Source organism: Anser anser (assembly GCF_964211835.1).
Source record: "Anser anser genome assembly, chromosome: 22".
In the NCBI taxonomy this organism is placed as follows: Eukaryota; Metazoa; Chordata; class Aves; order Anseriformes; family Anatidae; genus Anser; species Anser anser.
The window spans coordinates 6,461,751-6,487,933 of record NC_139743.1 but is presented as its reverse complement, the minus strand read 5'-3'; the positions used below and the strand labels follow the sequence as shown (position 1 = coordinate 6,487,933).

General features: G+C 43.1%; 1 protein-coding gene across 7 annotated transcripts in view; it reads left to right on the top strand.

Annotated features, from left to right (window-relative positions):
• Positions 1-26,183, top strand: part of LOC310885368 (uncharacterized protein) — a 138,819-nt gene that overhangs the window by 41,612 nt on the left and 71,024 nt on the right. For 3 of the 7 annotated variants that reach the window (XR_014574751.1, XR_014574754.1, XM_083808650.1), the window contains exons 2-14: positions 6,956-7,911; positions 8,186-10,385; positions 10,515-10,703; positions 12,259-12,376; positions 13,515-13,602; positions 14,004-14,192; positions 14,700-14,808; positions 17,560-17,667; positions 23,120-23,312; positions 23,828-23,964; positions 24,458-24,682; positions 25,192-25,333; positions 25,641-25,764. Coding sequence is in view for 1 of the 7 variants with exons in the window: in XM_083808650.1 (XP_083664776.1) it covers positions 10,646-10,703; positions 12,259-12,376; positions 13,515-13,602; positions 14,004-14,192; positions 14,700-14,808; positions 17,560-17,667; positions 23,120-23,312; positions 23,828-23,964; positions 24,458-24,682; positions 25,192-25,333; positions 25,641-25,764 (1,491 nt within the window). In the remaining 6 variants the exon portion in view is untranslated. Of the gene's footprint in view, positions 1-3,514; positions 7,912-8,185; positions 10,386-10,514; positions 10,704-12,258; positions 12,377-13,514; positions 13,603-14,003; positions 14,193-14,699; positions 14,809-17,559; positions 17,668-23,119; positions 23,313-23,827; positions 23,965-24,457; positions 24,683-25,191; positions 25,334-25,640; positions 25,765-26,183 lie in introns of all 7 variants that reach the window. The other 4 variants (XR_014574752.1, XR_014574755.1, XR_014574753.1 and 1 more) reach the window with 3 other exon arrangements.

Sequence of the window (26,183 nt, the reverse complement as noted above, 5' to 3'; positions counted from 1 at the left end):
TTAGTAGTATGCCCAAGTGACTCTGGCCTACTGTTGAAGATTACCAGATTCCTCAGCCTTCCTCTAAAGTCTATTCTCCCATTGAAAAAATAACAATCTTGTGCAGTGTTCTGGTGTAACATCTCTCATTAGAAGCTGGTGTTGAGCTCAGTGCTGTTATTCCTTCCTAATTGTGTATGCAGAGGTTTGTCATCAGCCCCAAAACTGAAGGACATTGAACTCTTTGTGGATGTCAACAGAAAACTGAGCGAGGTGTCTGACATGAGATGTGAAGACAGGCCCTCGTGTCCCACTTGCTGAGCACTTTATGGCCTGGTGATACCTACCCTGTGTTCAGGGTAGACCACCTGCACTATAAATGTCATGTAAGACGTAGCGTACTCAAAGTATGAAACAAGCTTTTGCAATCAGTATAAAAGAAGCTAATAGTGAGCTTGCAATCGTTCCTTTATGCCGTGTGCTAGTCTGTCCATTTTGTTTGAGAAGCTAAGCTAACACACTACCTCCAGACCACACAGGAGCTAGTAAGAGATGCTGTAACTGATGGGAGATGCTAAAGGGCTTGTTTGACACAGCTGTAATGACACTGCTGATAACAGGGAAGCTGTGGTTCAGCATAGTCTTCTCAAACAGCACATTACTCAATGAGTGGGAAACATTTCAGCAGAATTAATCACTACCTAGAAAACAATTTCATGCTAGGGTAAACAGGAATTAAAAATAAAAAATAAAAAAAAAATCGTGGGCTGGCTCACAACCCAAGCCTTGGCTTTCAGAAACAAATGGAAAAAAGGAAAGATGGGTACCTCAAAGTGTGGCTGCACATCTTCTCCCACAGATATGTTTTGGGGGTGAGGCTGGCCTAGGTAAAGATCAGTGGGACAGTTGCCAACTGATCATAGTTTTATAAAGTACTTAGCTTCCTGCAGTAATTGCCTGGGTAAATATACAGCTTAAGCTGTGGGGAAGGAGGGATAATAGTATTTAAGAGTGAATGGGAGGACACATTAGCACCTTGCAGATTTAGGATGCAACACAAAAGGTCCAAGTGTACACCCAAATATTTAAAATCAGTTTATCTACAGATTAATTTATCAGCTAGTCTCTGAAGGGCTGTGCAGACCATTTTAGCTTGTGACAGATTTTTCTATATAATAAGCTCTCTTAGCTAGAGGACTACACAGGTGGAAGAAACTTTGAAATGTATCACTTCTGTGGATCAAAAGCTCACAGATAATAGCCCCGAAGTCAATACTTCGCTGCTTGCTGGATCTAAAAAGCTTTTTTTTTTTTTTTTTGAGGTATTAGGCTAATGTTTGAATCTCATGCATTCAGTCAGGTGCTATGGTAATGTGGATAGCAGCTGAAACTGCTTGTGTGCAGAGGTGCCTGGTTCTTGTTGAACCAGGAGGAGGTCCTGAAGTTAAGGAGTTCAGTGACTTAGACTTGAGTTCAGTTCCTGCTGTGCTGTATGTGTCCTTCGTGGTCTTAGACAAGGCACTACAATGAAGATGAATGGCTGCTTTTACTGTTGTCCTATAACACTGCCACTTTGGGAAGGTTCACGGCCATGTAACGAAGCAGGAGCCACAACTCCAGACAGCTACCTTCTGCACTTCAGGGCAAGTCCTTTACAGATGTAAGAAATCAGCTTGGTAGAAAACATGTAAGGCTACAACAGCATGTTGTAAATGCCTAAAGGGTTAGATGTATGGTTAGCATATGATGGGATAGAAGCCCTGAAAATTCCTCTTGATGTTTGCATCGTGTGCCTCAGTATCTCAAGTACAGGATACAATTGCTACCCTGCCTCATGATGTTCACGTGAGAGAACACACTAGGTAAAGAGTTTGCAAAGAAAAGTAATAGCTCTCAGAGTGTACGAAGAACACTGTTCCCTGCCAAATGATCTTGATCTCTGCTTCTATTAAAAACTTGTTTCTAAAATCTGGAAGTTCCCATTGAACAAGTTTTTTCATGTGTCACCTTGAAGGATTTTTCAGACCCACAGAAGGGATCTTCCAGGAGGAAGTGTATACTTTGCAGTGCTGCTTCCTGAATGAGCCACAGAACAGAATAAACACTAGTATGTGCAGTGTAGCTGTTATTGAAAGAAATAGGTTATTCTAACAGTTGTGGAGCTAAGGCAAGTGAAGATCTCTTCAGCTCGTCATAACCAGGCTGGAGATAGCTCTGGAGGCTGTGCTATGTTCTTCTTAAAAATATGGTCGAGATTCAGAAAGGCAGTCGCAAAAGCTAGCTGAAGCTATTGAAAGGGAGAAGAGGGCTGAATTCAAGCACTTGAACGAAAGGAGTCTACACAACTGGACCGATCTTAACATATTAAAATACTTGTTTCTTCAATAGGTAAAGTTGTGTGACACCTCTACAGTAAGTAAAAGTAGAAAAAATGAAGTGAAGTAGCTATTAAGATATCTAAGCCTGTTTAGAAATAATGATTCTGAACTATTTCAGACACTGTTCAGGAGGGTACATCAGCATTGCATATAAAGCTAGTGTTATTTTTTCTGTTCTTAACATTTCTAACTGCTGCAAGGCATCTCTTGAACTCCACCTGTAGTTATATGATACAGGCTGTATAAACCTTCCAGGGATAAACAGGCACCCAGCCACCTGTGAGTGGCAAAATGAGTCTGAGTCACATGCTGAAAAAACCCTGAAATCAGGATCCTGTGGTTGTTTACTAGCTTCAGGAAGCTAAAGGCAATATTTAAATATCTGCTTCCCCTCATCTCAGGTGCGATGGGGAAACGCATGAATGCAAAACAAAACTAACGGGGTAACATAAGTTGTTAGAGCTCATATCCTTGCCTTGGTAACTGCTTTCAGACTGCTCTTGCTGTAACAAGCTGTGATATGAGGCAGCTGAGCTGCAAGGAACAACAGGTTCAACTGACTGCATCCCAGCTTGCCGATGTACGTGTGCTAGGCCAGACTCTGCTCTCCTCTGTGCAGAGGTGCCTATAAAGTCACGTGGCACTTGGAGTGGTTTCTTTAACATGCATAAAATCCAACCTTCTCCGGCACCCTGGAGGTGTGTGATGGTAGTACTGTGACCACCTCTGACAAATCTTGTGCTGCCTGGAGGGCTGTAGCGTGTTCTGTATCTCTGCATTCAGCTAGCTACACTATTTAATATTTAATGGTTTTGCCTTTCAATTAAATTCCTGATGGGATATGACTAGCCTGAAGTTTTCTTCCTGGCTGGACAGACACAGTGGCTTTGTCTGTCCTGTTAGAAGCCATTTGTCACTTTAATGGAATTCTCAGATTCAGATACTGAAGCATCTAATTTTTCAGTACTTCAGGATGAAGAGACTGAGAAATCATTGTGTGCCTCTGATGGGTTATGTGAGGTCCCTTAATATAACACTTGCAGCCTTTGACAAATTACTAGCCTGATGTTTCTGAAAGGCTAGTTTTTTCTTGAAATATCTCTTCAGTCACTCTGTATTCTGCTGCTGGCACTCACTTCAGTCGTCTTTTTTTCTAGGCTTTGACACTAGAGCTGCTGCTTTGGCCTTGGAGACTTCTGACAGTCCAATTTCCCAAGCTAAAACCTTTCTGCAAGGTCTTAGCAGGCTTTTAAAAAGGGAGTTACTTCAGCTCCTCTGTGACAGGATCCAGATTTCTAGAGGATGCAATAGGCTTTAAGCTTATTCTCATCTGGAAGAAGTAAGACTCCCTTTTTCCTAAGGGCCACTTGCCCCATTCTCTTGAGCGTAAGTCAACAATGATCATACAGTGGTCTTCTAGTACGTAGTGCAGAATGAGTGATTGTACTAATTAAGAATTCAGGCAAAAAATATCTAATGGAAGTGGTGGGGGCAATTTCAAATAAAATGTTGCAAACTTTTCCAGGTCACCAGCTAATGCCGCTTTTCTCTTGCGGTAGCAATTTCTTTTTTCTAATAAAATGCATGACAGTGTCTTACCGAAGAAAAGCTCTGGTGCTGAAGTTAAGATCCTTTCTGGACTGTATGCCGCTTCATGCATGTTACAGGACTGGAAATCTGTTTTTTTTTTTAAACCCCCATGCTTTGTTCTTCTGCAGTTTGCTTTGTACTTTTGAATCAAATACCTTTCCATAGCTGTATTTACTGGAAGAGAGCATGCTATTACAGCACCTCATTCACATACATCCAGAGAGGAGGGGAATAAACAGCTGCAGCTGGCACATTCAACACACAGTTGGGTTTCCATTCTGTGGAGATTTGCATTAAATGACCATGTTTGCCCTATATTCTGCTGTAAAAATAACAGCTTTCTATTCCTGTTTCATAGAAAATATGTAAATAGTGTCACCGCCAACCACCCAACTGCACCATTCTGTAACAGGGCTACTATAAAACGGCCTCTAATCTATCAGAGAGACTACTCTGCCCGGTCATTCACTGATGAATACTGCTGTACTGTTACACCCTAGCTCTACATTGCCCATATTTACCCGTCATACCCTCTCCATATACTGGCTCTACATGCGGACTGATCTAATGCTGGGAGGCTTTTGCTGTTTTCAGAGTCAGAAAACACTGCTCTGTTTCCAGTTATGGGAGATAAAATTAACAAGGCTGCAGCTGTTTGGTAGTACTTTTTATTAATCACAAACACTGTTTATTTTATTAAAAATATTAAATGAAGATCTACTGCGGTACATGTGGGCATCACTTTAATAGCACCAACTGTTTTATTATCCCAGTCTGATAAAATTGGAGATGAAGTTCAGCTATGGGCATAAAATTCACAACTGATAGCACTGTTTTAGTTCAGCCCCTTTCTGATTCTAACCTATCCCAGCTTCTAACGTGTTTATCAGCCCTGTTCCTTTTGTTACACACTGATCTCCGTCAACTTTTGGATGTCATTGTCTGTCTGTGAAGACCATGGTGCTTGCAAGGAGAGATGCCCTAGAGTAATTTTTCTGAGCTGGGTCAAGAGACAACAAAGGACTGAGATCCTTGAAACATGCTCAGGCAGAAGCTAAAGATCTCTTCTAGACCACACACTCTGAATGGAATTATTTTTGCCTGCTTTGTAGCAAAATCCTAGAATCCCTGTGTTGCTTTTCCAAAATATTTTCTTCTTTGCTGGTCCTATTCAAGGCTAAGATTTCACTAGTACACAATGGAGGTGTAGCCAACCCTATTTATTATTCTGTATGCTCAAAAATATTCCCCTTGTTCTCTTTAACAAGCCCTCTGCATGTTTGTCCTGCTTCTTTCTCTAGGTAATTTCAGCATCAGGTTGCTTTGGTAGCTAAGCACTGGCCCGCTTCCTCTCATTTCATTTTCTGAAGAGTCAGCTCTGATTCACTGAGCTTACAGTCCAGTCCTCCTGCTTAAGGAACAGGCAGCAGCACCAAGTCAGCATCACTGATTACATTTCTGTCTATTCATTTACTTCAGAGCAACGAACAAAATGCATTTGTTAACCTATCCCTCCCTACACCTTCCAGACCATGTTTAATATTGCAGTAGTGGAAACTTCAGAAGACAGCGTTATAGCTGTTCAGTGTGATTTTGGATTTCCTTTTTGACACTGAATCTGTGCAGGATGTTAATCCAGCTCAAGGAGAGGAAGGCAGCTGGAGTTGTCCTTGCTGCTGGGCACAGCAGGAGCTGAGGGGCTATGGGCAATGGAGGTTAAAAGGCACTTAGCCTTCCCAGGCCCCTTTACTAAGAGCAGTGCAAAGAAATACAAGGCTTTGAGCATTGTCTTACCGGAGTGTAATTTTCTTAAACTGCAATGGAATTATGTAATCATTTTAACAAATGCTGCCTGAGTCCATTCAGAGTGCAGCTATCTAAGAAGGTACCAACAGAAGTATGTGTGGTGATGAAGCAGGCTTTATGAAATTTTGGAAGTCTTGCCTGCCCTGCAATGATGTCCAGAGACAACCCTGTGCTGCGTTTTATAATTAGCTGTCTACCAGAGAAAATCAAAACCTGTGGGAGAATAAACCAAGGAAGGGGTCAGCCTGTTCTGGCCCAGTTTCTAACATCTGCATTTTCTGCTAGCCCTTGGTGAAGGCAGGATGTTGGGAAAATGGTCTGAGCTGGTATGGGAATGGGCCAGGCGCTCTGAGTTTGATGTGGTGTGGGACAGGAGGCAGGGTTGTCTGCTCCGTGGGTATGGGTACTGAGCAGACCAAGCACATCTTACCCATTTGAGAGAAATAGATGACATTTTTTGTCATTACTTTTTGCTTAAACTATAGGAGCACCTGTTGTTAAGACAGTTTCTCCCAGCTGAGCCTCTTTGCATGTGTGTCTTCGCCTACCTGTGCTGCCTCTGATGCTGTGTGTATGTGAATGCTATAAGGCTTTGCTAATACAGCAAATTTTGGTTATTTCTTGTTGGTCCTAACTCTTTCAGAGTTGATAAGCAGTGTTGGTATTAGGTGCGCACACTGTTGGGTGAAATCTTAGTCCTGCAGAAATCCAAGAGTTTTTTGCTGTTGATTTCTCCAGAGCTAGGATTTCCTCCCTTTTTTCCGGCCTCCACACCTTTCCCTACTGCTGCTTTTATGCTGCTCTAATCCGTTGGCCACCTATGTTGGGTCTACTGGAGGTGATTTGGGAAAGCTGTTCTGCATCTTAATCTAAATTTGCATGAAGATCTTTGTGTTATTCTATGTTATAACCATTTAACTTCGCTCTCTTTTCAAAGTTTATTGCCTTTATAAATTTACCATTTAATTTTGTTAGTTCGGTAGGGATAAAGTTTAGCATGCAAAACAGCATGCAAAATAAAGCTATGGGATAATTTTACACTGCTATTTTACTGCTGTTGTTGCTCACATAAGGAGAAAAACTCTAATTTATCCGTGAAGGATAGCTGAGTGTTGGGTGTCTGTTGGCACCCTGACTGTGATGGTGTCTGCTTGTATTTAACGTGTCACTGAACTTTGCTGTGCCTTGTTTAAACCTCACAGCTTTTTTTTGTCAGCACTCGACTTGTTCTGGGACCGTGTAACAGGAAAATAGCCTCTGTATCACTGCAGCATCGCTGAGTATATCTGCAGGCTCCATACTGGGAGGTATTGCTATCTTGTGACATCCAGCCTTGTGCTAAGGGCTTTAATGCTAAGGGCATGTTAATGAACATTTGGGCTGTGTGCATAGTGGGGCACTGCAGCAGCCCCTAAGCAGATGAGAATTATGCACGTGGTTTACAGGTGTCAGTAGCAGGGGCTTGCAGAGTTGTTTCTGATGGTTTGTGTGTAAATATATGCATGTGTTCATGCAAGAAAGATGTGGCCCTGACTTTGCAGCTCTGAAGGTGGAATATTAATGCATTAATCCTTAGGTATGCGAGCAGCACTATCTGCACAATAATAAGGAAAAAAGGAAAAAAGAGAGAGGGAAGTGGATGGGAGGAGACTCCACCCTTAGCCGTTTGCATAATTCCTGCCATTTTATGAGATAAGTGGGGGCATAAAGTTGAAATGTACTTGTTTATGTACAGGAACAAAGCATGTTTTTGATTGAAACTCACAGATCTTTTCCTTCTGTGTTAATGAGAAATTTCTAAAAGCTGTTGAAGAACTTCTATCTGTGCAAATATAAGTAATGAAACTATTCTCAATGTGATTTCTACTTCCTGCCTCTCTCCACAGTTTTGAGCCCATTGTGCCTCCTTTTCCCTCCCTGCTCCCTTCTCCCCAGAAGACTTACTGTGGGTAAAATGAGATTTGCAAATTTGCGTATTTGCATGCTTTTCATTTAGGAAATGGACTTTTTATGAGGTTTGATGGCTGAGGAAAATTGCCTACACAGAAAGCGAACTAATTTCAGTGTGACTGACTGCAGCTTTCTGCAAGGTGAGGTGTATTCCCTGGCACTTCAGGTGAAGAGCAGAGATCACAAGAAGGTACTTTTCTGCTATAAGGTAAGTAGTAATGCTTCTTAGACATCCAGTGGTTTATTGCTGTTGGCAGTGAGCTGAGCAGAATGAATTTTGGTGTTCAAAGCAAGGAAAATAGTACCTCTCTGTTTTGTGAAGGACCACTAGTATAATTTTGGGACTGACCAAATAGTTCAAGAAAGACGGGAACCCTTTTAATATACAGCCAGGTCTGCTGAAGCAATAGTCAAGTCACTGGTGGAGAGAGGATGAATATGTCAATTCTGGAAACCAAACTGTTTTTTGTTTTTTTCCGAAGGAATGAATATGCTGATACTCGCCAGTCGTACAGTCTCCAATGCCTCCAGCCAAGAAAAGGACACACCTATTTATTTTCCACGCTGGAGTCTTCTTCACGTATCTGTACATTACTTCTGTCAGCCCAGATTTATAATTCAATCTGCATCTATTTGTTTCGTGACAGAAGAGGAAAAAATAATAGCAAAACTCTGTTTTCTTTATAGTCAGGAATGGATAGCTACGGCTTACCGTCCAGTGCAAACTGCACGGGGCTTTGTGATGTTTCAGATGAATGCTGCTGCTGCTCTGTGAAAGTAAATCGCAGCGTCCTGGAGCGAGTCCCAGGTTATTGTGCTGGTCTCCCAGCAGCTCATTTCTGTGGCAGCACAGAGAAGTCCGTCAGGCCAGATTCAGCTTCTTGCTGTTGCAGAGACGGACGAAGTGGGCTGGTCCAAAACTGGTGCTGATCCCCTGGATGTCAGAACCTGTGCTGAGAGGTTCAGAGTTCCGAACCGGGCAACCTCTATGGCCAGATAACGCTTCATGCTGTGCCAGCAGGGTGGGTGACCTGCTGTGAGTCAACGACCTGCTCAGACCTCAGCTGGCCAGAGGGAGGACTGACCATTTCTGCGCACCAAGTCGGTATTTCATTCCCCAAACGAGTCCCCAGACAGGTGGCAGATGCTTTCTTTGTCCTAGTCTAGCACATGCCGCAGGGTTGGGTTTGACCTGAGTGTTATCTGTGCATAAATCTGATAATTTCACAGTTTATTAAGAAAATGGAAATGAGGCGATGTGAATCTAACCATTTTTCTTGCCTCTTCTGCCTTCTATTGCGTCTTCTGTGTTTTCTGAACTTTTCGAAGTACAAGGGGCAAGTGGGTCGAAAACGGGAAGAAAATTAGAAGCAGTTGGCCTGGTGCCTGCCTTTACACTGCGCTGATTAGGTTTTAATTGGCAATTCTTGTCTGTAATATAAGATAATTGCAGAGATTTCCAGGAATTGTGTGCAGAAGAGGAAGAAACAGATATATCTGAGTTCTACTGGAGGAGTTTAATTAAAGACTTTATAAAGTGCAACAGATGGTGCTTTGCTAGTTAGGAAGACGGGCGTGAGGCCTGTTTGCAGACACTCTGCCACCGTGGTTAGGGCTTCTGCGCCCTCCTGGCCGGAGATGCTCTGACATAATCTGGCATTAGAGGACTCAAGCAATTCGAGGATAACAGGCACTTCGTGTTCTGGTCCAAACTGCATACAGATCCTGTTCTGAAAAGGAAAATTAAATGGTCACAGAGTGAAATCCTTTGTGCATGTGGTAGGACTGCTCTTCCCAAAGTGAGCTTTGATTTCACTGGACTCTCCAGTTGTCCTCCTCAACTGCCCTCTTAAAGGCTTGCAGAAGTGAGAAGACACACGAGTGGCCATACAGATTTCTTAATAGAAACTCCAGTGGTACAGAAAATGGAGGATTTATTTATTTTTTTATTTGGACAGAAGTTCTCCCCAGTAATTCCATCTTAGTCAATGGGCATCCTTGGTCTGACTCGTGCATCCCAGTGGAATTGTGTCTGTGAAAGCTGGAAGACGTTTTTTTTTCTGTTGCTGGTAACTGATATGTTTCCAGAGCTCAAAGTAGCCTCTGGCTTCCAGGGGGTTCTATAGAAAGTTAAACGAAGAGAGGATATTGCAGCTTCCAGGGAAAAAAAAGGATCTCTTTGCAGTCTTCGTTGGAGCAGGTGCTGAATCTTTAATTTTTCATGTTACTTGTAAAAGTAGGAGAATTCTTTTTTAAACAGAAGCCTGCTGTGAAGTATAATGTGCATGAAAGTGCTTCAGGATATATTCTGCTTGTTTTACACTTGCAGAAGAACCCAAAGTTCTGTTTGCTCCCCAGCACTACCATAGCTTTCATGAAGTTTAGCCTTGTGCATCATCAAAAGGTATTTCTTACAACAAGAAAACTTAGCTAGAAGATAGGAGACTTTACAGGGGAGAATCTAATTTTACAAAGAATTCACCTGGGTTTTCAAATTCCAGGAAGAACCTGAAATTGCAGAACAAATAGACTGCAAAAATATTTCACATAGAGGCTGAAGAAGAATAAATTTTTGACCCTGTGGTGTCCTTTTCATATGGTTATCTTTCTGAGCAGCTAGACAGATCTGCAAGTTAATGACAAGTAAACGTGAAAGCTCCCTGCCCATAGGATGCTTGGAAGGTATGTGTTATCTTATGTTTGAAGGAGTTCTCTCACTTTTTAGCATCACTAATGCTAGGGGGGAGTTTACACGGGATTAGCTCTTTGGCCACCCTTTCTTTCTGCTGCTTGGTGTTTGTTTCACTTCAGGCTGTACTGGAAAGTAATTACGTGGGAGGGATTTCGTTACATTGGGCTTCAGCAAAGGCGACGCCAGATGTTCAAGGAATGTTTTCAGCAGAGCCTCCGAGCATTTTCTTAAGAGCTGTTTACTAGCCCCCATGGCTAATGCTTTGAGTTGGTTGATTTTATTCTGTAGCTTCAGGATCTTGCTGACAGGTGAGTGGTTAACTTTCTTATTCAGGCAAACTTCTTGTTTTTGTTGTTGTATTGGTGCTGACACTGTTACCTTCTGAGAGCCGTAAGGAATTAGACATGACAGTTGCTTTGCTCATTCTGGTTATAAACTGATAAGTCTGGTTGCAGTTCATTCAAAAGCATAATATTTTTTTTTCCAATTCATCCGGGGAGAAAACAGGCAGAGAAAGGGGGTTGCTTTCATAAAGAAGTGTTAATCTTTTAAAAGACAGAAAAGAACCAATGTGGCCATGTTTTGGGATAATGATAACACTAAGATGCTCGTCTGAGTGTGGAACAGACAGCTTAGTATGAAAATGAAAAAAAAAATCAGAATAAACTAGGTATATTATAAAATTTGAAATAAGAACTTTTCTGCACACCTGCACACTCATTTTTGGTGCTCAGGTACAGGCACACAGAGAAGCCCTTCGTGCAGAACTTCATGTAAAATCCTTGCTGTTATTATAGCAAAGTTGACTTTTCAAAACAGACGACTGTATTAGGACAGTGGCACATTAGAATCTAAATCTAATAGTCCTGCAAAATTAAGAAATGCAAAAAGGGAGCTAGTAACACTGTTGATTCCATGCTCTGAAGTTCAGGTTTTGCATACCTTACTCCTTACTGAGCTTTTATTACCTTTCTCTGACACAACGTGATGTGGAGCGACTTCCTCAAAAGGGGAGGTTAAAATTGTCTTCACTGAGTAGACTAGATATGTAAAGCAGAGAAAGACGGAGTGTCTTGGTTGAGATCACCCAGCACTGCAGTACCTCTCTCATCCTTTGGCTCTTTCCGCCAGACTGTGTTGTGTGCATTCTGACGAAAACATAGGTTTTCAGCTTTCTGGCAAACAAAATGTGACTTTTTTGAAAGATGATAAAGGCATCTTTGCCTACAGAGAGCAGTTTGATTTGGTTTGATAAAGCATCTGAAATAGGGGTGCTGATCCAAAGCCTATTGGGATTTCCCTCAGAATTTTGTGGTTAGAGTATTTACCCACAGGTCTTACAGAAACTGATTTTCATGCTGGAAAAGAAACCTGTTCTTAATTTTAACCACCAATCTTCAGAGTGAGTGTGGTAATGGACATAATGGAATATAATGTTGCTGAATGGTAAAGCCAGAAATTTAGGTTTATTTCCAGTTTTGGTACTCTCTGGGTGGCTTTGGGAAGTCAGGTAATTCATGTAGGTGTAACAGTAATAATAACAATGAGGCACTTGTTTAACAGCAGAACATGAGATTTACTGATTTAGTTTCCTTCTAACGAGATGCTTAGAATATTTCCAGTTTGGTTTTTAGTCATTACACTGCTGGGATGCTGCGTCCCATTCATTAACACCGCTTCTCTATAAAGGCAAAGCAGCGCTGTTAATGCTAAAATAATGTATTAATAGTGCTGCTGCTATTAACACAAGTGATAGAGCTGTGCAGAAACTACATTATGGTGTAATAATAACTGGTAGTTTAGCTTGGAGGTTTCAGTGTTTGTTCTTTGCCACCTTAGATTTCTTCCTCTGCTTTCTTACAGGGACCTCCTCCCTCTCACCAGGGTGCAATGTGGACTGCCAGACCCAGTGTCTGATAGACTGCAGGCAGGGCCATTACTACACGGCTGGCAACTGCTTGGAGTGTCCAACGGGCTTCTAGTAAGTCTCCTTCCTTCCCTCTCGCTCAGCGTTTCTGCTCCTGCAATAAGAAGTTAAGCACTGGGGCATTTGCAATGTCCTCTTACATTGAGAAAATTCTGAGAGCTACCTCGTAATGCAGACCAGGAGGTGGGGCACAAAGTGTGGTGCTAGTTCCTCATAGATGAAAAATCAGCTGACTGGGAAAAACCACTATCTTCACATAATAAGGCTTTCTGGGGCTTTCTGCAGTGATTGGCACGTTCGCAGTTCTCCTTAAAATCAATGGAAGTGTTTGTTCTTCAACACAATAGTGCTGTAGTCTAAGAAAGAAGGTGGGCAGCCTGTGTGTTCCTAGGAAGTGTAAGCTTGATGAAGCCAAATTCCCTCTGAGATTACTTAGGACAGATTTTGTGTATTCTGTGTTGTGTATTTAGGAGGGGCAGGGTAGGAGTACTGTCTGTACTTGTAGTGGCAGCAAAGTGTAGGCTGAGTTTCAGCTTAAAAGGAGCACAAAGTGTCTGGCACTCGGTCCAGGGAAACCTGTCTTGGCAAATTTATTCTGTGTCCAGGTTGCTTATTTACTGGTACGCCAGTCAGAACATGGGATGTTAGCTGAGCACAGAACAGTAGCCTGAAAACAAGGAAGCCTGGGTACAAAGAGCAATGAGTTGCAGGGGCTGGTGGCTGATTTCTAGAGGTGCTGAAGCCAGGATGCTTCTGCCTTCCTCAGGAGAAAAACATTCAGGCTGCTTTCTCTGCCACACCCAGCTCACTTCAAATGCAAGAGGTAATGGTCATCTCGGAGTTCTCAGACATAATTCCAAACCAAGACTGTGAAAGACAGGTTTCATACAGACCATCGTGAGCCTAAGTTCAGGTTGCCAGGTCTCCTACTGCAATAATTACATCTGTGTCCATGGATGTGCAGTCCAAGCAGTGCACCTTGACCTCCCAAACACAATAAATGTATTAGCTCCCCCCAAGGTTCTGGAGTGATCTGACTTGAATTCACCCACCCATGGCTGAAGAAGCTTTTTGAGCAGTTGGTGATGGGTGTGGTTCTGTAGCTACACAACACCCATACTGGGCTTTAGGGGATGGAATTCCAAAGAAGTGGAAGAATTTAGTTTTAAAACTGTAATTCTTTTTGTTCTAGTTGCCCAGGGGGTCAAGCAGCTCCAAGGAAATGCCCGCTGGGAACAGTGAATGAACTTACAGCTCAGGTGGATATCACAGCCTGCCAGGTAAGCTGGGGAAGGAGAGCCAACAGGTGGAAGTAGTGTTTTCTACCTCTGCTGGCATATGTTTTGAATCATCTGATTTTAAGCTTCTTTATATATTTTGCAGACTAGTTTGAATTTTTCCAGGAAATTTCTTCTTGGTATTTGGCTCTGATTTGGCTCAGAGCAAGCTGGTTGTCCATCCAGGTAAACAGTGAGCAGCACTTTCTCTATTCATTCTTTGCACTACATTCTTTTGACAGTAAAAAGTATGTGTTGGGAATTCTCAAGAGTTCATAGGCCAGACTTTGAATTGCTTTCTTTCTAGCACTTGAGCTAAGGATGTTTGAAACTTTTCTCTTGTACATTATTCATGCAAAGAATATGTTGTTGTGGATCTAACAGTGTTTGTGATCTTACTGCAGGTTTGTCCCAATGGCTATCTCAGCCTAGAGAACGGAGCTGGGTGCCGTGCGTGTCCAGATGGCTATTCATGTGATCCACGCAGTGGTGTGCAGAGGAGCTGCAGTCCTGGTCAGTATTCTCCAGAGGGAGAGTTGGAGTGCCTGGAATGCCCAGATAATTACATCTGCCCAGATGGACGAGATAGACAGGTACAGAATGGGCATGTTACTTTTCAAGGGCAAATTTTCATTCTTCCTGACAGGCAGGGCCTGAATGTGATTGTATTGTTGGGAGAGGACAGCCCTCTGGTTTAATAGGAGGATACTGCTGAACTTTCTTCAGCAAAGAAGAGTCCGAAACAGTTCAGTGGTGTAGTAGATGTAGGACTTCCCACAAATGGCCTGTATTAAGAGGAATAAATATTTCTCATCTAAAATTTGAGAGTGTTAGTGCTCACATCATCTGCCTACCACTAAAACCCTCAGCTGAGGCCCCAAAGGAGCTTGGAGTTTGAAGCATCATTTGTGCTTCTAGAAATTATCCCCGGAGAATATCCCTGAAACAGTGCTGGGAAGGAAGAGAGGACAGAGAAGGAGGAAGCACAAGACAGAGTATAGTACTGGCTGATGTCCTGCTTCAGGTGTCCCTGGGATATAGCTTTGGATAGCAGTGGCCTTTTGGGCCTGTTGGGATGAGCTTGTCTTTTTTCCCCTTAGCATTGTTTGGTCGGGCAGGAGCCAGATCCAAGCCGCACTCGTTGTGTTACCTGCACTCTTGGTTCTTTCTCAACTGAAGATACTTCGATAAGCCAGCCCTGCCCAGCAGGTAAGTGCATCTCATGTGCATCTTATTTAGTCATTAAGATGTAGAACTTGAAGGAGACTATAATGACACTTGGCTCTGGTAAAATTTAGCCTGCAGTATTAGAACAGAGCTTGGCTCCTTCTGGTTACAGCAGAATTCGTGAGGTTAAGAAGTAATTCCTGAGATAAAGCAGGGCGCTGTTCAGAAGTGCTCATGAAAAACAAAGAATGAAGATGAGGGAACACTGAGAATCTCAGCTGGGGTTTGGTAGTCATCACACTTGCTGGGTTTATGGGAGAATCATGGAATCATAGGACATCCCACGTTGGAAGGAGTCCACAAAGATCACTGAGTCCAACTCCTGGCTCTACACAGAACTACTTAAAATTAAATCGTATGTCTAAGATCCAGCTAAGAGGCCCAGCTGAGATAGCCTTGGGACATACAGTAACATGTCTGAATGTGCAGATGTTGCTGAGCAGTGAGGGAAACTTTTGCTTTCTCTTCCCACACAGAAAGCAGCTCGCTCTGATTTTAGCTTGTCAGCTGTAAACTTGCTACGCACACAGTTAGAGCTTTCTCTACTTCAGGACCTCAGTTCATTGGCCATGGCAACTTTGTGGTGGGTGCTCTATTACCCAGGTGACAAGTGCTTAGGTATAAGGGGTCAGATAAGGGTACAACGTGGTTCTCTTATGTAATTTCTCATTCTGCTTGACACTCAATAAAATCAAAATAATCCCATGTTTAGGAAATTGCAGTGCGTCATTGTTGGGTGTGTCACAAATCCATCCCTGATGCAGAATCAAGCAACAAGGAGAACAGGGTAGGAGGGACCATACTTTTGTTGCAGAACAATTATCTTCCTAAATTATAAAAGGCGTAAGATGTCATTTCACATGATGAATTAGCCAGAAACATCCTTCAAGGGAAATGATGGAGTAAGTTGGGAAGCTTCCTTAGGTTGCATGCTGTGGGTGTTTGCTGTTTGGGAAGAAGCCTGATGCAAACAACAACAACAACAACAAACCTTGCACTTGCCCAGGCTGGTGGCCCACCAGTCTTCACTGAGAGTACAGGTTAAGCCATTCCTGTAGTGAATGGCTGCTTGGTACAGCACGGGGGGGGGAAGAGTTTTCTACGTTAAAATCCTGGCACATCCTTCCTACATCCTAGAGAATGCTTACAAGCCTTCTGAGAATTTGGTAGCCCAAGGTTAGCTTCCTGTTGGGCAGTTCTCCTATGAAAAGTTGGGTGCCTTGGTGTACCTCTGAGGCCTTCCACAGAAGTTCTCTTCGGTTCTTTTGTACAGCACTCGGTAACAGTACAAGTGTGGTGCTGCAGGTAGCAGCAGTGTTGCTGATAATTCCCTCCACGTATCAGCAGACTTCAATTCACATTTCCTGGCCCTGCAAAACCCAAGCAAAATGGCCTGACAGGGAGAGCGTGGTGTAGCTGTGATTTTGCAAAAGAATATTTAATGTCACTACAGGGATGCAGTTCACAATCTGCAGTCCTACCAAGCTCTCCTCTCTCCTACGAGCCCTGTACTGCATGTGAAGATGAAGTATTTAATGAGCAGCTCCAGGTGCCTCCTGCAGAGTCACTGAACCCAGCAACTTAATTCTTACATCTGTAATTAGAATCCTTTTTATTAAATAATGACGGGTTCCTGTGCTTTGGATATGTTACCTCCTAGTAGAAGGAGAAATGGAGTAGCTACAGAGATCGTACTAGACCAAATCCTCAGGAGTTTAGATCCAGCTACAATACACAGATGAAAAAACAGATGAGTTCCCATATTTCCAGTGCCTGGTATTAGGTGTTGTGAATAGTAAGCCATCTCTCATATGTAAATCATCCGTGGGAACTGATGGTGGCTTTGTGGTTGTGTATCACATATCATATTGCACTTAACTGTTCATGGTGCTCTGTAGAGAGCCAACGTGCTAATTCTGACGACATTAAAAATAATAATAGTCCAGGAAACACTGGCTTCTTTGGACTTAAGGAAGCATTTTTATAAACTCTGCTTAATAAAAGTTTGAACAAGTGAACAGATATATGTTAGTGTGTGGATTTTACAGTGACAGATTTGCTACTGTCTTATTGTTTAGAGCACAAGATCACCCTAAGCTGCAGTCAGATTTCAACTCCAGTCTATCAATCACAGAACCTGGAGAGAGCAAGTGAAAGTCTCTCAGTAGATGATCAGTGGGTTAAATATATAGAGTATTCCAGGCTGAAATTGAATGTTTCAGTGTTGAAATTAGTCCCTCTTGTGTTCTAATGGGTAGGATGCATGTTCTCCATCAGTTCTCATAAAGCTGAATAAGTCATCCAGCCCAACTGAAAAGATGTTAGATGGTAAGGAGTTTCAATACCATCATGAGCAGGAGAGGCTTGAGGATCCTCAGCATTCTTTCCCACAGTTTGACTGACTTTAATTATATATAATCTGTGTACTTAGTACTGCGTGCATGTGAATGAAATATCATCTCTATGCTGATACATAGCAGTATATTTCAGCACAGCAGTGGCAGTTTTATGCCACAGTTAAATCCATATATTCTTTTAACACTCTTCAGATAATCCATCTGGACTTTACTAAAGCATTTGATATTAAGTCCTACAAAATCTTACTTGGAAAAAGTACTTCATTCTACCTGGACATGAACATTTCATCAGTAATGTACAACTGGCAGAAGGATTTTAAGTGAGGTGTCTAGAAAGTTGTTTCTGAACTACATGTTGTATTCTTCTTCTCTACAGGTCACTTCTGTGCGGACGGCCTTACAGTCACTCCTCCGTGCCCACCAGGGAGTTTCAAGCCCAGAGAGGGACTTCACACACCCAGCAGCAGCTCCTCATGCTTGCCTGGTCTGTATCGTAAAAAATCTTAATTTTGTGCACTGGGAATAATAATTCTTGCTCTAAATCACACTAAGAAGTACATGCTTATGGAGGGGGTTGCCAGTTAAGAGTATTTATTTATTAGTCTCTGTCTAAGGCATTACTAGAACTGGATGAAGGGAACACCCATGGAATCTCCTACAAATCACCAGATTTGTAGTGAAGCATTCAGTAATTACGAGCATTTTACAAAATAAAATATACTTGGGTTATAAGTTCTCTGGAAGAGATGAACGATGAGAATTAGCAATAGAAGTGTAGACGTTGACTAAAACTCCATCTGTTAAGTCTCAGGGGTTGATATCTTTTGCTGAACGGCTCGATCACTGCATGAGAACAGTGTAAACGTTAACAGGACTTGGGCCACAGAGTCTGCTTGTGTGCAACTGCCCCCTTACCCCTAAGCACAAGAGACAAGACCCCCCTGACACAAACAGTCAATATCCTTGTCTGAAGTTTGTGGTACGGTAGGCTGAGAATCCTTCCTAATACTAGTGCCAATTCAGGTGGCTATGTTTGAAGTGCAACTCCCTGGGGCTAGAGGTCCTCAGACTGCCTGCACTGCTAGAGCTTTAGAGGAATGGCCTGCCCACTTCGCTAAAATGTTCTCAGCCAAACAATCTGTTCGAGAAACAACTGGTTTATCCATGCAAGTTGCTTGCCTCAGTTAAATACCAGTTTACAGGTTGGGAACCTGTTGAGAGGGGCTGCAAATAAAGTGTCGCCTGTATTTGGAAGCAGTTTATAGTCAATTGTGTTGCCTTTAGAGCTCAACGGGCACTGTGCAGCCACTGCCCTCATCTACTTTTTGAACAGGGTGAGTGAGTCCCCGGGGCTACCACATTTATCAATACTAAAGGCAGTTCGTCTAGAACTATCCAGGCTGTAAAATTAACCTTTCACATACAGGACAGTGACAGCAAGCTTTACAGCATCCTCCTTTCCAGCTTTATTTAAGCTACTTAGAGATAAAAAGAGTTGCGGAGACTGCCTATTTAGTGAGGTCCTGGAGGGAAATTTCTCATACCACTGAAGGTTTAAGGTGAGGTAAAGGCATATGCTTGGAGTGAGGAAGGGAAAGGTAGAACAATGTGTCTTGGTAATTACAAACATTCCTCCTGCTGGCTGTGCACTCAGGTAGTAATTGGGCCATGATGCTCTAGGCCACTGTAGAATAATTCGTGCTGGTGCAGGGGGCTTGCAAAAATACAATGCTTGACATAAGATCGCTTTTGAAATAGTGCGGTAAAGGGGAGAATGGGCTTCGTATGCACCTCGTCTACTGGGTGATTGCACCCAACAGTGTGCATGAGTCACTGGGTGTACAGTATTGTGTGGCAAGTTGGTGTTAGATGGTTAGCTTGATTTCATCTGCTGTGTCAAAATCACCCCCTCCAGAAAGCAGGGCACAGTTAGGAGTTTCTTTTTCCAATTGTGTGAACATAAGGAGAGGGTCCACAGCTGTCACTCAGCTATCTGGATCTCCCTGGTATCAGGTGGCGATGCGTGCAGAGCACTGTGAGCATTTCTGCAGGAATGCTCTTGGTGTGGTAGGGTCATTCCTGCTGTCTATTCCATTATAAAACGAGTTTATTTTACTCACTAGTGACATCTGTTAGAACAGGAGATCAGTGATTCAGCCAGCAGTCTCTGTCACGACAACTGTCCTAATGAATGACACCTCTTAGTGAAGTAAACCCTATTTTTAGTGGAATGGACTGCATGCACAGCTACCTCTGAAAGAAAGGACACGTCCATGAATATATACGCAGCAGTAGAAGTGAGCGCCCAATCCAAGGAACCATTGCTGACCCTCAGTTTATGAAGCGTAGGTGAAAGCTTTTCACTATCTCAATAAAATGTTTCAAGCTAATAGCGCTGGAGTGCCAGGCCTGGAACACCTTCCGAACACCTTGGGGCACCACTGGAAAGTTTAGGGTAAGGCCATCAATTGACTTTTACGTTACCAGGAATTTTTAGGAGCAGATTCTTTGTGCAACTGTGTTTTCCTTTTGCTGCTGAGCCTGAAGGATACCGTACAGCTTTACGTTCTGTAAAAGACACAGCTGGCAGAATCAGTAACCAGATGGACTTGTCTCAAATAGAAATCCATCCCATATTAAAACATGACCTTGAAGAGTCCTGTTACTAGCAGCACAAAAACTAAGTGTAGGTCTACATCCAGAGGTGCTTACTAGCCACTTCTTTCATTGGAATTGCCTGTATCCTGATGGATGTGGACCTTAGTATTTATATGTCTACCCTATGCAGAGATTTCTAAGAAGTTTCACCAAAGGGAAAAGGTGATTATTGTGCTTTTCAACAGAAAGAAATAAGGAATAATCTGAAATGATCTGCCCAAGGTAATCTAACAGGTCAGTCAAGGAGTAACGTAATAAAGTAAGTTGACTGTATGCTTTCCCTTTGGAAAAGGGGTTTTCTTTCTGTATGTGTATGAATCAATCACAATAGTTGCAAACCTGTTTTTGCAGTGAGGTGAAATTAGGTTACAGATTAGTCTAAGATTTTTTTTTTATTACAACAGTAAATAAGCACTGTCATTTATGGCTTCAGAAGCTGTAGAAGCCCTACCCTTAAGAGCTTTTAAAGTGTTGCTTAGCTGAAGGCACAGGAGATGTTCTGATATGCTTGCAAGGGTGTAGACACAAGGCTTGCACAGACTTCCAGCCCTGTTTTCTGTGGCGTTTTTTTCTAAGCATTTTTGCTTTGGTTTGGTTTTCTAAATCAACAGAACTTCATTCTGTATCCAGTAAGACTAAGTGTCATGCTGATGATTGAGAAATGTGTTACAAGTGACTAGACTTCGCAGCTCAGCAGTGGGTTAATTAATTTAAAAGGACAGAATAATGTGTGGGAAACTGATTAATTTTTAAATGTCTGATTTTTACTCTTTGAAGTTCAGAGGTGGCTGAAATGTACTTTGTTTGGTGAAGGCATTTATGCGAAGTAATAGAGAGCTTAGCTGAAGTCTTCTCTGCTACCAAGTCTTTGATAAAATGTGGAAAGGGAGACCCAGCTTTCTGCTGCAATAATCACATGTTGCTCAGGCTAATCCTGCCTGGCTGTGAACATTTCAGGGCACCTCAGTGTCTCTCACAATGGTATAAAATATGCCACTCTCTTCTTAATGATGCTGTACAAATTGGAAAATAGAGTCAGGGAGAGATTCAGGGGATGAACTCCATTCACTAAGCTTTGGCCCACGTCCGGAGTGTTTTCTCCAGGGTCACAGATCACTGCTAGGAGCAGAAACCTAAAGTTCAGTTGCTCAGTCTCCCTTCACATCTGCTGTGCTCTTTGCCTCAGAGAGGTACGTGTGCTAAGAAAATAATTATCTCCTTCAAATCGAGCCATATATTTTTCTATTTGATCATTTCTTTTTTAGCGAATGACTCAGCTGCTAAAGCATCTTGACTGCTGAATGATTTTTTGCTCACCAGCTAAGACTAGGAAATTGCTGCTTTCCGCCCACTTCTGAAATTAAAACCAGAATTGCATTTACATGGTGCAGCAAGGAAGAAACCTCACATCTCATCAAGACAGCAAAATTCAACAGACAGGGCCAGTGGCACCTGAACAAACACTGAAGAAGCTGCAGAGGAAATGAGAGTTCAAAAACACTTTCAGTTTAATAATGTAAGCTGTTATCCTATGCCTGTACTACCTTATATAATGATGTTGTCAACTCTCCAAAGGAAAACGTGGCAAAGCTAGGACAATGCTCGCTGAAAAATAGGCAGGGGACACAAGAATAAACTCTGACAAGGCAGAGAATATTTCAAGTCGTACTGCTATGGGGTAGATGATGGTCTTAGCCTGTCTCTTCCATCTGTGTCACACACTGAGTGTGATGTACTTAACCCTCAGTGAAACCAAGTTTATCCGCATCATGTTTATGGCCCAGCATGTATGTGGGCTAGCCTGGTCCTACAGAATAAATAATATGCTGTAAATCCATGCCCTGCTTGGTTTTCTATGGTCCAGGTAGCCATGCTCTTCAAGTCTGTTCTGAGCTCCGCAGTAAGGGAAGCACTACAGAAAGTTGGGCAGAAAACTCAAATTTTACATAACCAGAGTCAAGTGGCATGGGTTCTGGTTATATAAAATGGCAGTCCTGCTGGGTTTGCTAGGGGTGCAGATCCACATCATGAAGCTTTTGTCAGCTGAGGCAATTTTTAAGAGTTCCCTGTAGGGGAACCCTACAGATCTGTGGGGTTACAGCCCCCCTTCAGGTGTGTGGATTCCAGCTCTTAGAGCTGGGGAATGAGGCAGCCTCGAGAAATGCCAGTCTTGTGCTACTGAGGTTTTTGAACCTTGTGTTTATCTGTGTCATGAGGAGTGTAAGGGGGAAACTTGCAGATGTTTCTGAGGTGTAGGGATGAGAAGGTGGGCGGAATGCCAAGGGAGAGGTGCCCCTTGATCTGGCTTTGCCACCTGAGGCATCCTAACCTGTCTGCACGGGAGCCTCCGGTCTGTGGAGAAGGAGATTTTAATACGTCCTGATCAACTTGGGCGTGCTGTCAGGTTCTTCTCCAGCCTTGCAGAGGCTCGTATATGCTATACACCCTGGTGTATGCTTGAGCCTTGCTGTGATAAGCACTTGGGAGGCAGCTGGGGTTCAGCCTGGACCTACTCCAGGGAGCCATGATAACACCGAGCCAGTGTTTTCCCTGCACAGCCCAAATTGCTCTGTTTGCTTTGTGCTGTTGAAAGTCCTGACTCAGGAGGACAGCAGCTACTCCTGTGCTAAATTTGAGTTTCCTTTTCACTGAGTTAAGCATTTGGGGACATCTTATAATTAAATGCGTTTTCTGAATGTGGCAACACAAATAATTGTTTTATTACCTATTGATCTTGCCAGTGTTTCCTTTAATGCACAGTTTGAGCACCTGTTAACACATGAGATTTTAGAGATAATCACAGCTCAAATGGTTGTCATTCCAGCAGGTATCCCTGTGTTTGTGTTGAGTACATCTCCAGTCTGTGAAACCTGTTCGGCTCTCTCGGTATTCCGAATGCAAATATGGAAACGGCCCAGCTTTCGTGGGAACACCAGGCTCTTTTACAACTGAGGTCCAGGCATTCTGGTTGTTAAATCTACCTGTGTCAGTGTGTTTTCAGGCTGATGTGTTTATTTTTTAATGTATCTTCTCATATTATCAGCTCAGAACGTAGTTCTGAGGTGGTACTGCTTCCAGGAGCCACTCAATTGCAGTAATAATCAGCTAATCCAACACCACCACCTTCTGGCTTTGCAGTAACTTCCTTGCTGTTATGACCGAACCTCCATCATACTTCTTGCTGTAGGTGAAAGCAAAGGGATCACGTTTGGAGGACCCTCCGTTTTATCAGCAGGTCATGCTCCCTTTGGGACCTTAAGCATCTTCTTTCTCTTTAGGAACCGGTTTGTGTTTGAAGTGCCCTGCTGGATATTTCTGTCCTGCTGGAGCAAATCACCCAACGCCGTGCCAGCCAGGTACATACAGTCCTCTCCAAGGACAGGACGAAGTCACTGACTGCAGAGCCTGCCCAGCAGGGAGAGCTTGCACTCAGGCTGGATTAGCACAGCCTGACTCGGAGTGCCTACCAGGGTGAGCCTTGCTTGTTTTCTGTGCTTCTCTTCAAGTCTCCGCATGTAGCTCAGCTCCACTGTTGGGGTGTTGTGCACAGGGACGTGCAGGTGGCATTTTCTGCAACGTTGAGAGTTTATTACATTTTCTGGTAACTCAGTGTGATGTAGGCTGTATTTGTAGAGGAATTGTCTTAAACACAATGGATTTTGCTGCCTTCTATTGCCACAGAAGTGGCGAGAAATAGTGAAACAGACACGAGTGAAGCCCAGCCGCAGGTCCATGGTTATGAACACAGCCTGGCTGAATAACCCCCGTTCTTTTGGTGCAAAATGTAAAGCAAAACCAATCCATTCACAGTGTTTTCTTCTCAGTCTGTGTTATCAGTTGTCAGTTACATTTCTGTCAGTTGCGGTATCAAGTGCTTCAGCTTTTTTCCAGTTGCAGCTTTCTTCCTGGTATGTTGGGAGGGCATAGAATTTATCTCCCTGTTGCATCAAAGCATTTGCCCCAAGTAGCCTGCTGTGTTTTATTAGGTTCGTGTGCCCAGTGGGGTCGTCCAGCCCTCATTTTCCCAGCAACGCCTGCCCTCCAGGAACAGTTGGCAATGACTTCAACCTCTTTGATAAGTCCCAGTGTGAAACATGCCCTGCTGGATTTTTCTGTGTTAGAGGTAGGTGGCTTTATGACAAAGTGAACTGTACGCTCTACCTCGTACCGTGAAGCTCCCCAGTAAGTACCACAGCAGGTCACTGAGGTATCACAGTGCTGGTAAATGGGGAAAATGGTGCCATGTAGGGTTTAGTGTTACTGCAGAGACTGTTGTGCTAACTGGGTAGGTTGATTTTAATTTTACTGTGAGGTTTTTCCCTATATTTTTCCCATAGTTACTGTTTAACTTCATGATCTGGAAGCAGCCAGTTTTTATAGTCTCCAAACTTTCTTGCCTTTTGCTGGCCTCCTAAACTTGGCCACAAAGTTGGTGGCCAGTTTTGGACACAGACACCCTGCAGGATTCTCAAGTTTAGAAATAATTGCTTTGGTAACCAGTTCTGCAACAGAACCTCTCGTCAACAGAGAAAGTAATTATTGTTATCTCATTCTAAATGGATGAAAGGTGCAAGAGCTTCTTTGCTTCTCTTAAAAATTTGTCTTTGTTTTTACAGGAACAGGGGGGAGACAGAAGCCTCCTGCTCCATGCCCAGTTGGTCACTACTGCCCACCAGGCACAAAGCACTCAACACAGCACAAGTGTGCCCCAGGCACCTGGGGCAATAGGACGAGGCTGACATCAGAAGATGAGTGCTTGCTGTGCCCTGCGGGCTGGTTTTGTGTAGGAGGACTTCATGTCCCTTCTGGCATGTGCAGCTCAGGGCATTACTGCCCTCAAGGTAGGCAGTTTTTTTTCCCAGAAATGAAAGAAATTTAGTTCATTTCTGTCTTTAGGAATTTTGTGGGCTCTGAGTCATATGCTGAGTTTATCAGCATATTTTTTTGCGCCAAAGCATTTCAGTGTGGAGTTGGATAGCAAACTGGCTGTTCTGAATAATGAATACTTTTAACCTTTACTGCTTGAAATGAGCATGTTGATAGCATTATTTTCTTTCCTTTAATTTGCAAAGAATTAAAATACACAATCAAGTGTCCGGTACAAACACAATTATAATTTGAAACTTCCTGCCAAGTTTCAGAAGCATTTACTAAGTGGTGACTTTTTTGGTTGGTTGGTTTGTGTTCAGAGTCGGGGGCAGTGATTTAAGTGTATATCAATACATACTTACATGTAGCTCATGTAAATACTTAATAGCAATGAAGAACAAGGGGGCATTATTGCCTTCTCTCTTCAAGGCTTTAATAAGAATTAGGATGGTTTTCTCATCTTTTTTTTTTTTTTGGAAAGGTACACGGAGAAGCACACAGTACCCCTGCCCTGCTGGAACTTACAGTACCAGGCTGGGAAATGGCAGAGTGGAAGACTGCACGGTCTGCCCTGCAGGGGCTTTCTGCACCAGGGGAACCTCCAAGCCAGTTCTTTGCCCAGTGTAAGTACACTACACGTGCTGTCATAGCTGTGGGTCTCTGTGCACACAAAAGGATTTGTATGTAGCATTTCAGAACACTTCTTATAAAAAAAGATAGCATTCTGCTCCAAAGACGTTTGCAAATTCATTCTGCCTTGCATGTTCTTGGACAGTCTGGGCAGGTTTTTTCTGAACTGGCCAGTTTCTTGCCTGATGGCAAGATATCCTCCGTACAAGAGGCTAAGAAATGCAGACCAGAGATGCACTGTCCTCTTCTTGGTCACTTTGCTGCAGTTGATGACTCCCTCTGTTCCGTTTTCTCCTGCAGAGGAACCTATCGCATGGAACGTGGTGCAAAAGTGGCTGCAGATTGTGTCCCTTGTCCTGGAGGGTATTACTGCCCTGAGCTTGGCACTGTTACTCCTCGAACATGTGGTGCTGGCAACTTTTCAGTAAGTAGCAATAGTTTTATCTTGACATCTGTTCAGCATAAGGACTCAATTTTGGCAGAAAGACGAGCTGCAGGATATATCCCTCAAGGGAGGCACTGGAACGAGCCCATCTCCTTGCATTATGAGTCTGCTTATTTGGGGTGATTGTGTACAGTGTTTTAAACAATATTGCCCACCTGTGCTGAGCCTGTAGGTGATGAGAGAAAGTGCTAGCCTAGAGAAAGCACCGGGAATGTTCCTGCATGGTCAGGCTTGGAGCTGCTCCAGACATGATGCCGAAAATGCATCACGTGTGCAGTACTGCTCTTGCTGTTACTCCCGCTCCTGAGGCTTGCAGTAGCAATAAGTTCATCTGTCGTGCACCTGGCAGTGGGTAGTTTGGTAGATGCTTCGAATTTTGGTTATTCATTTTAGTCTTT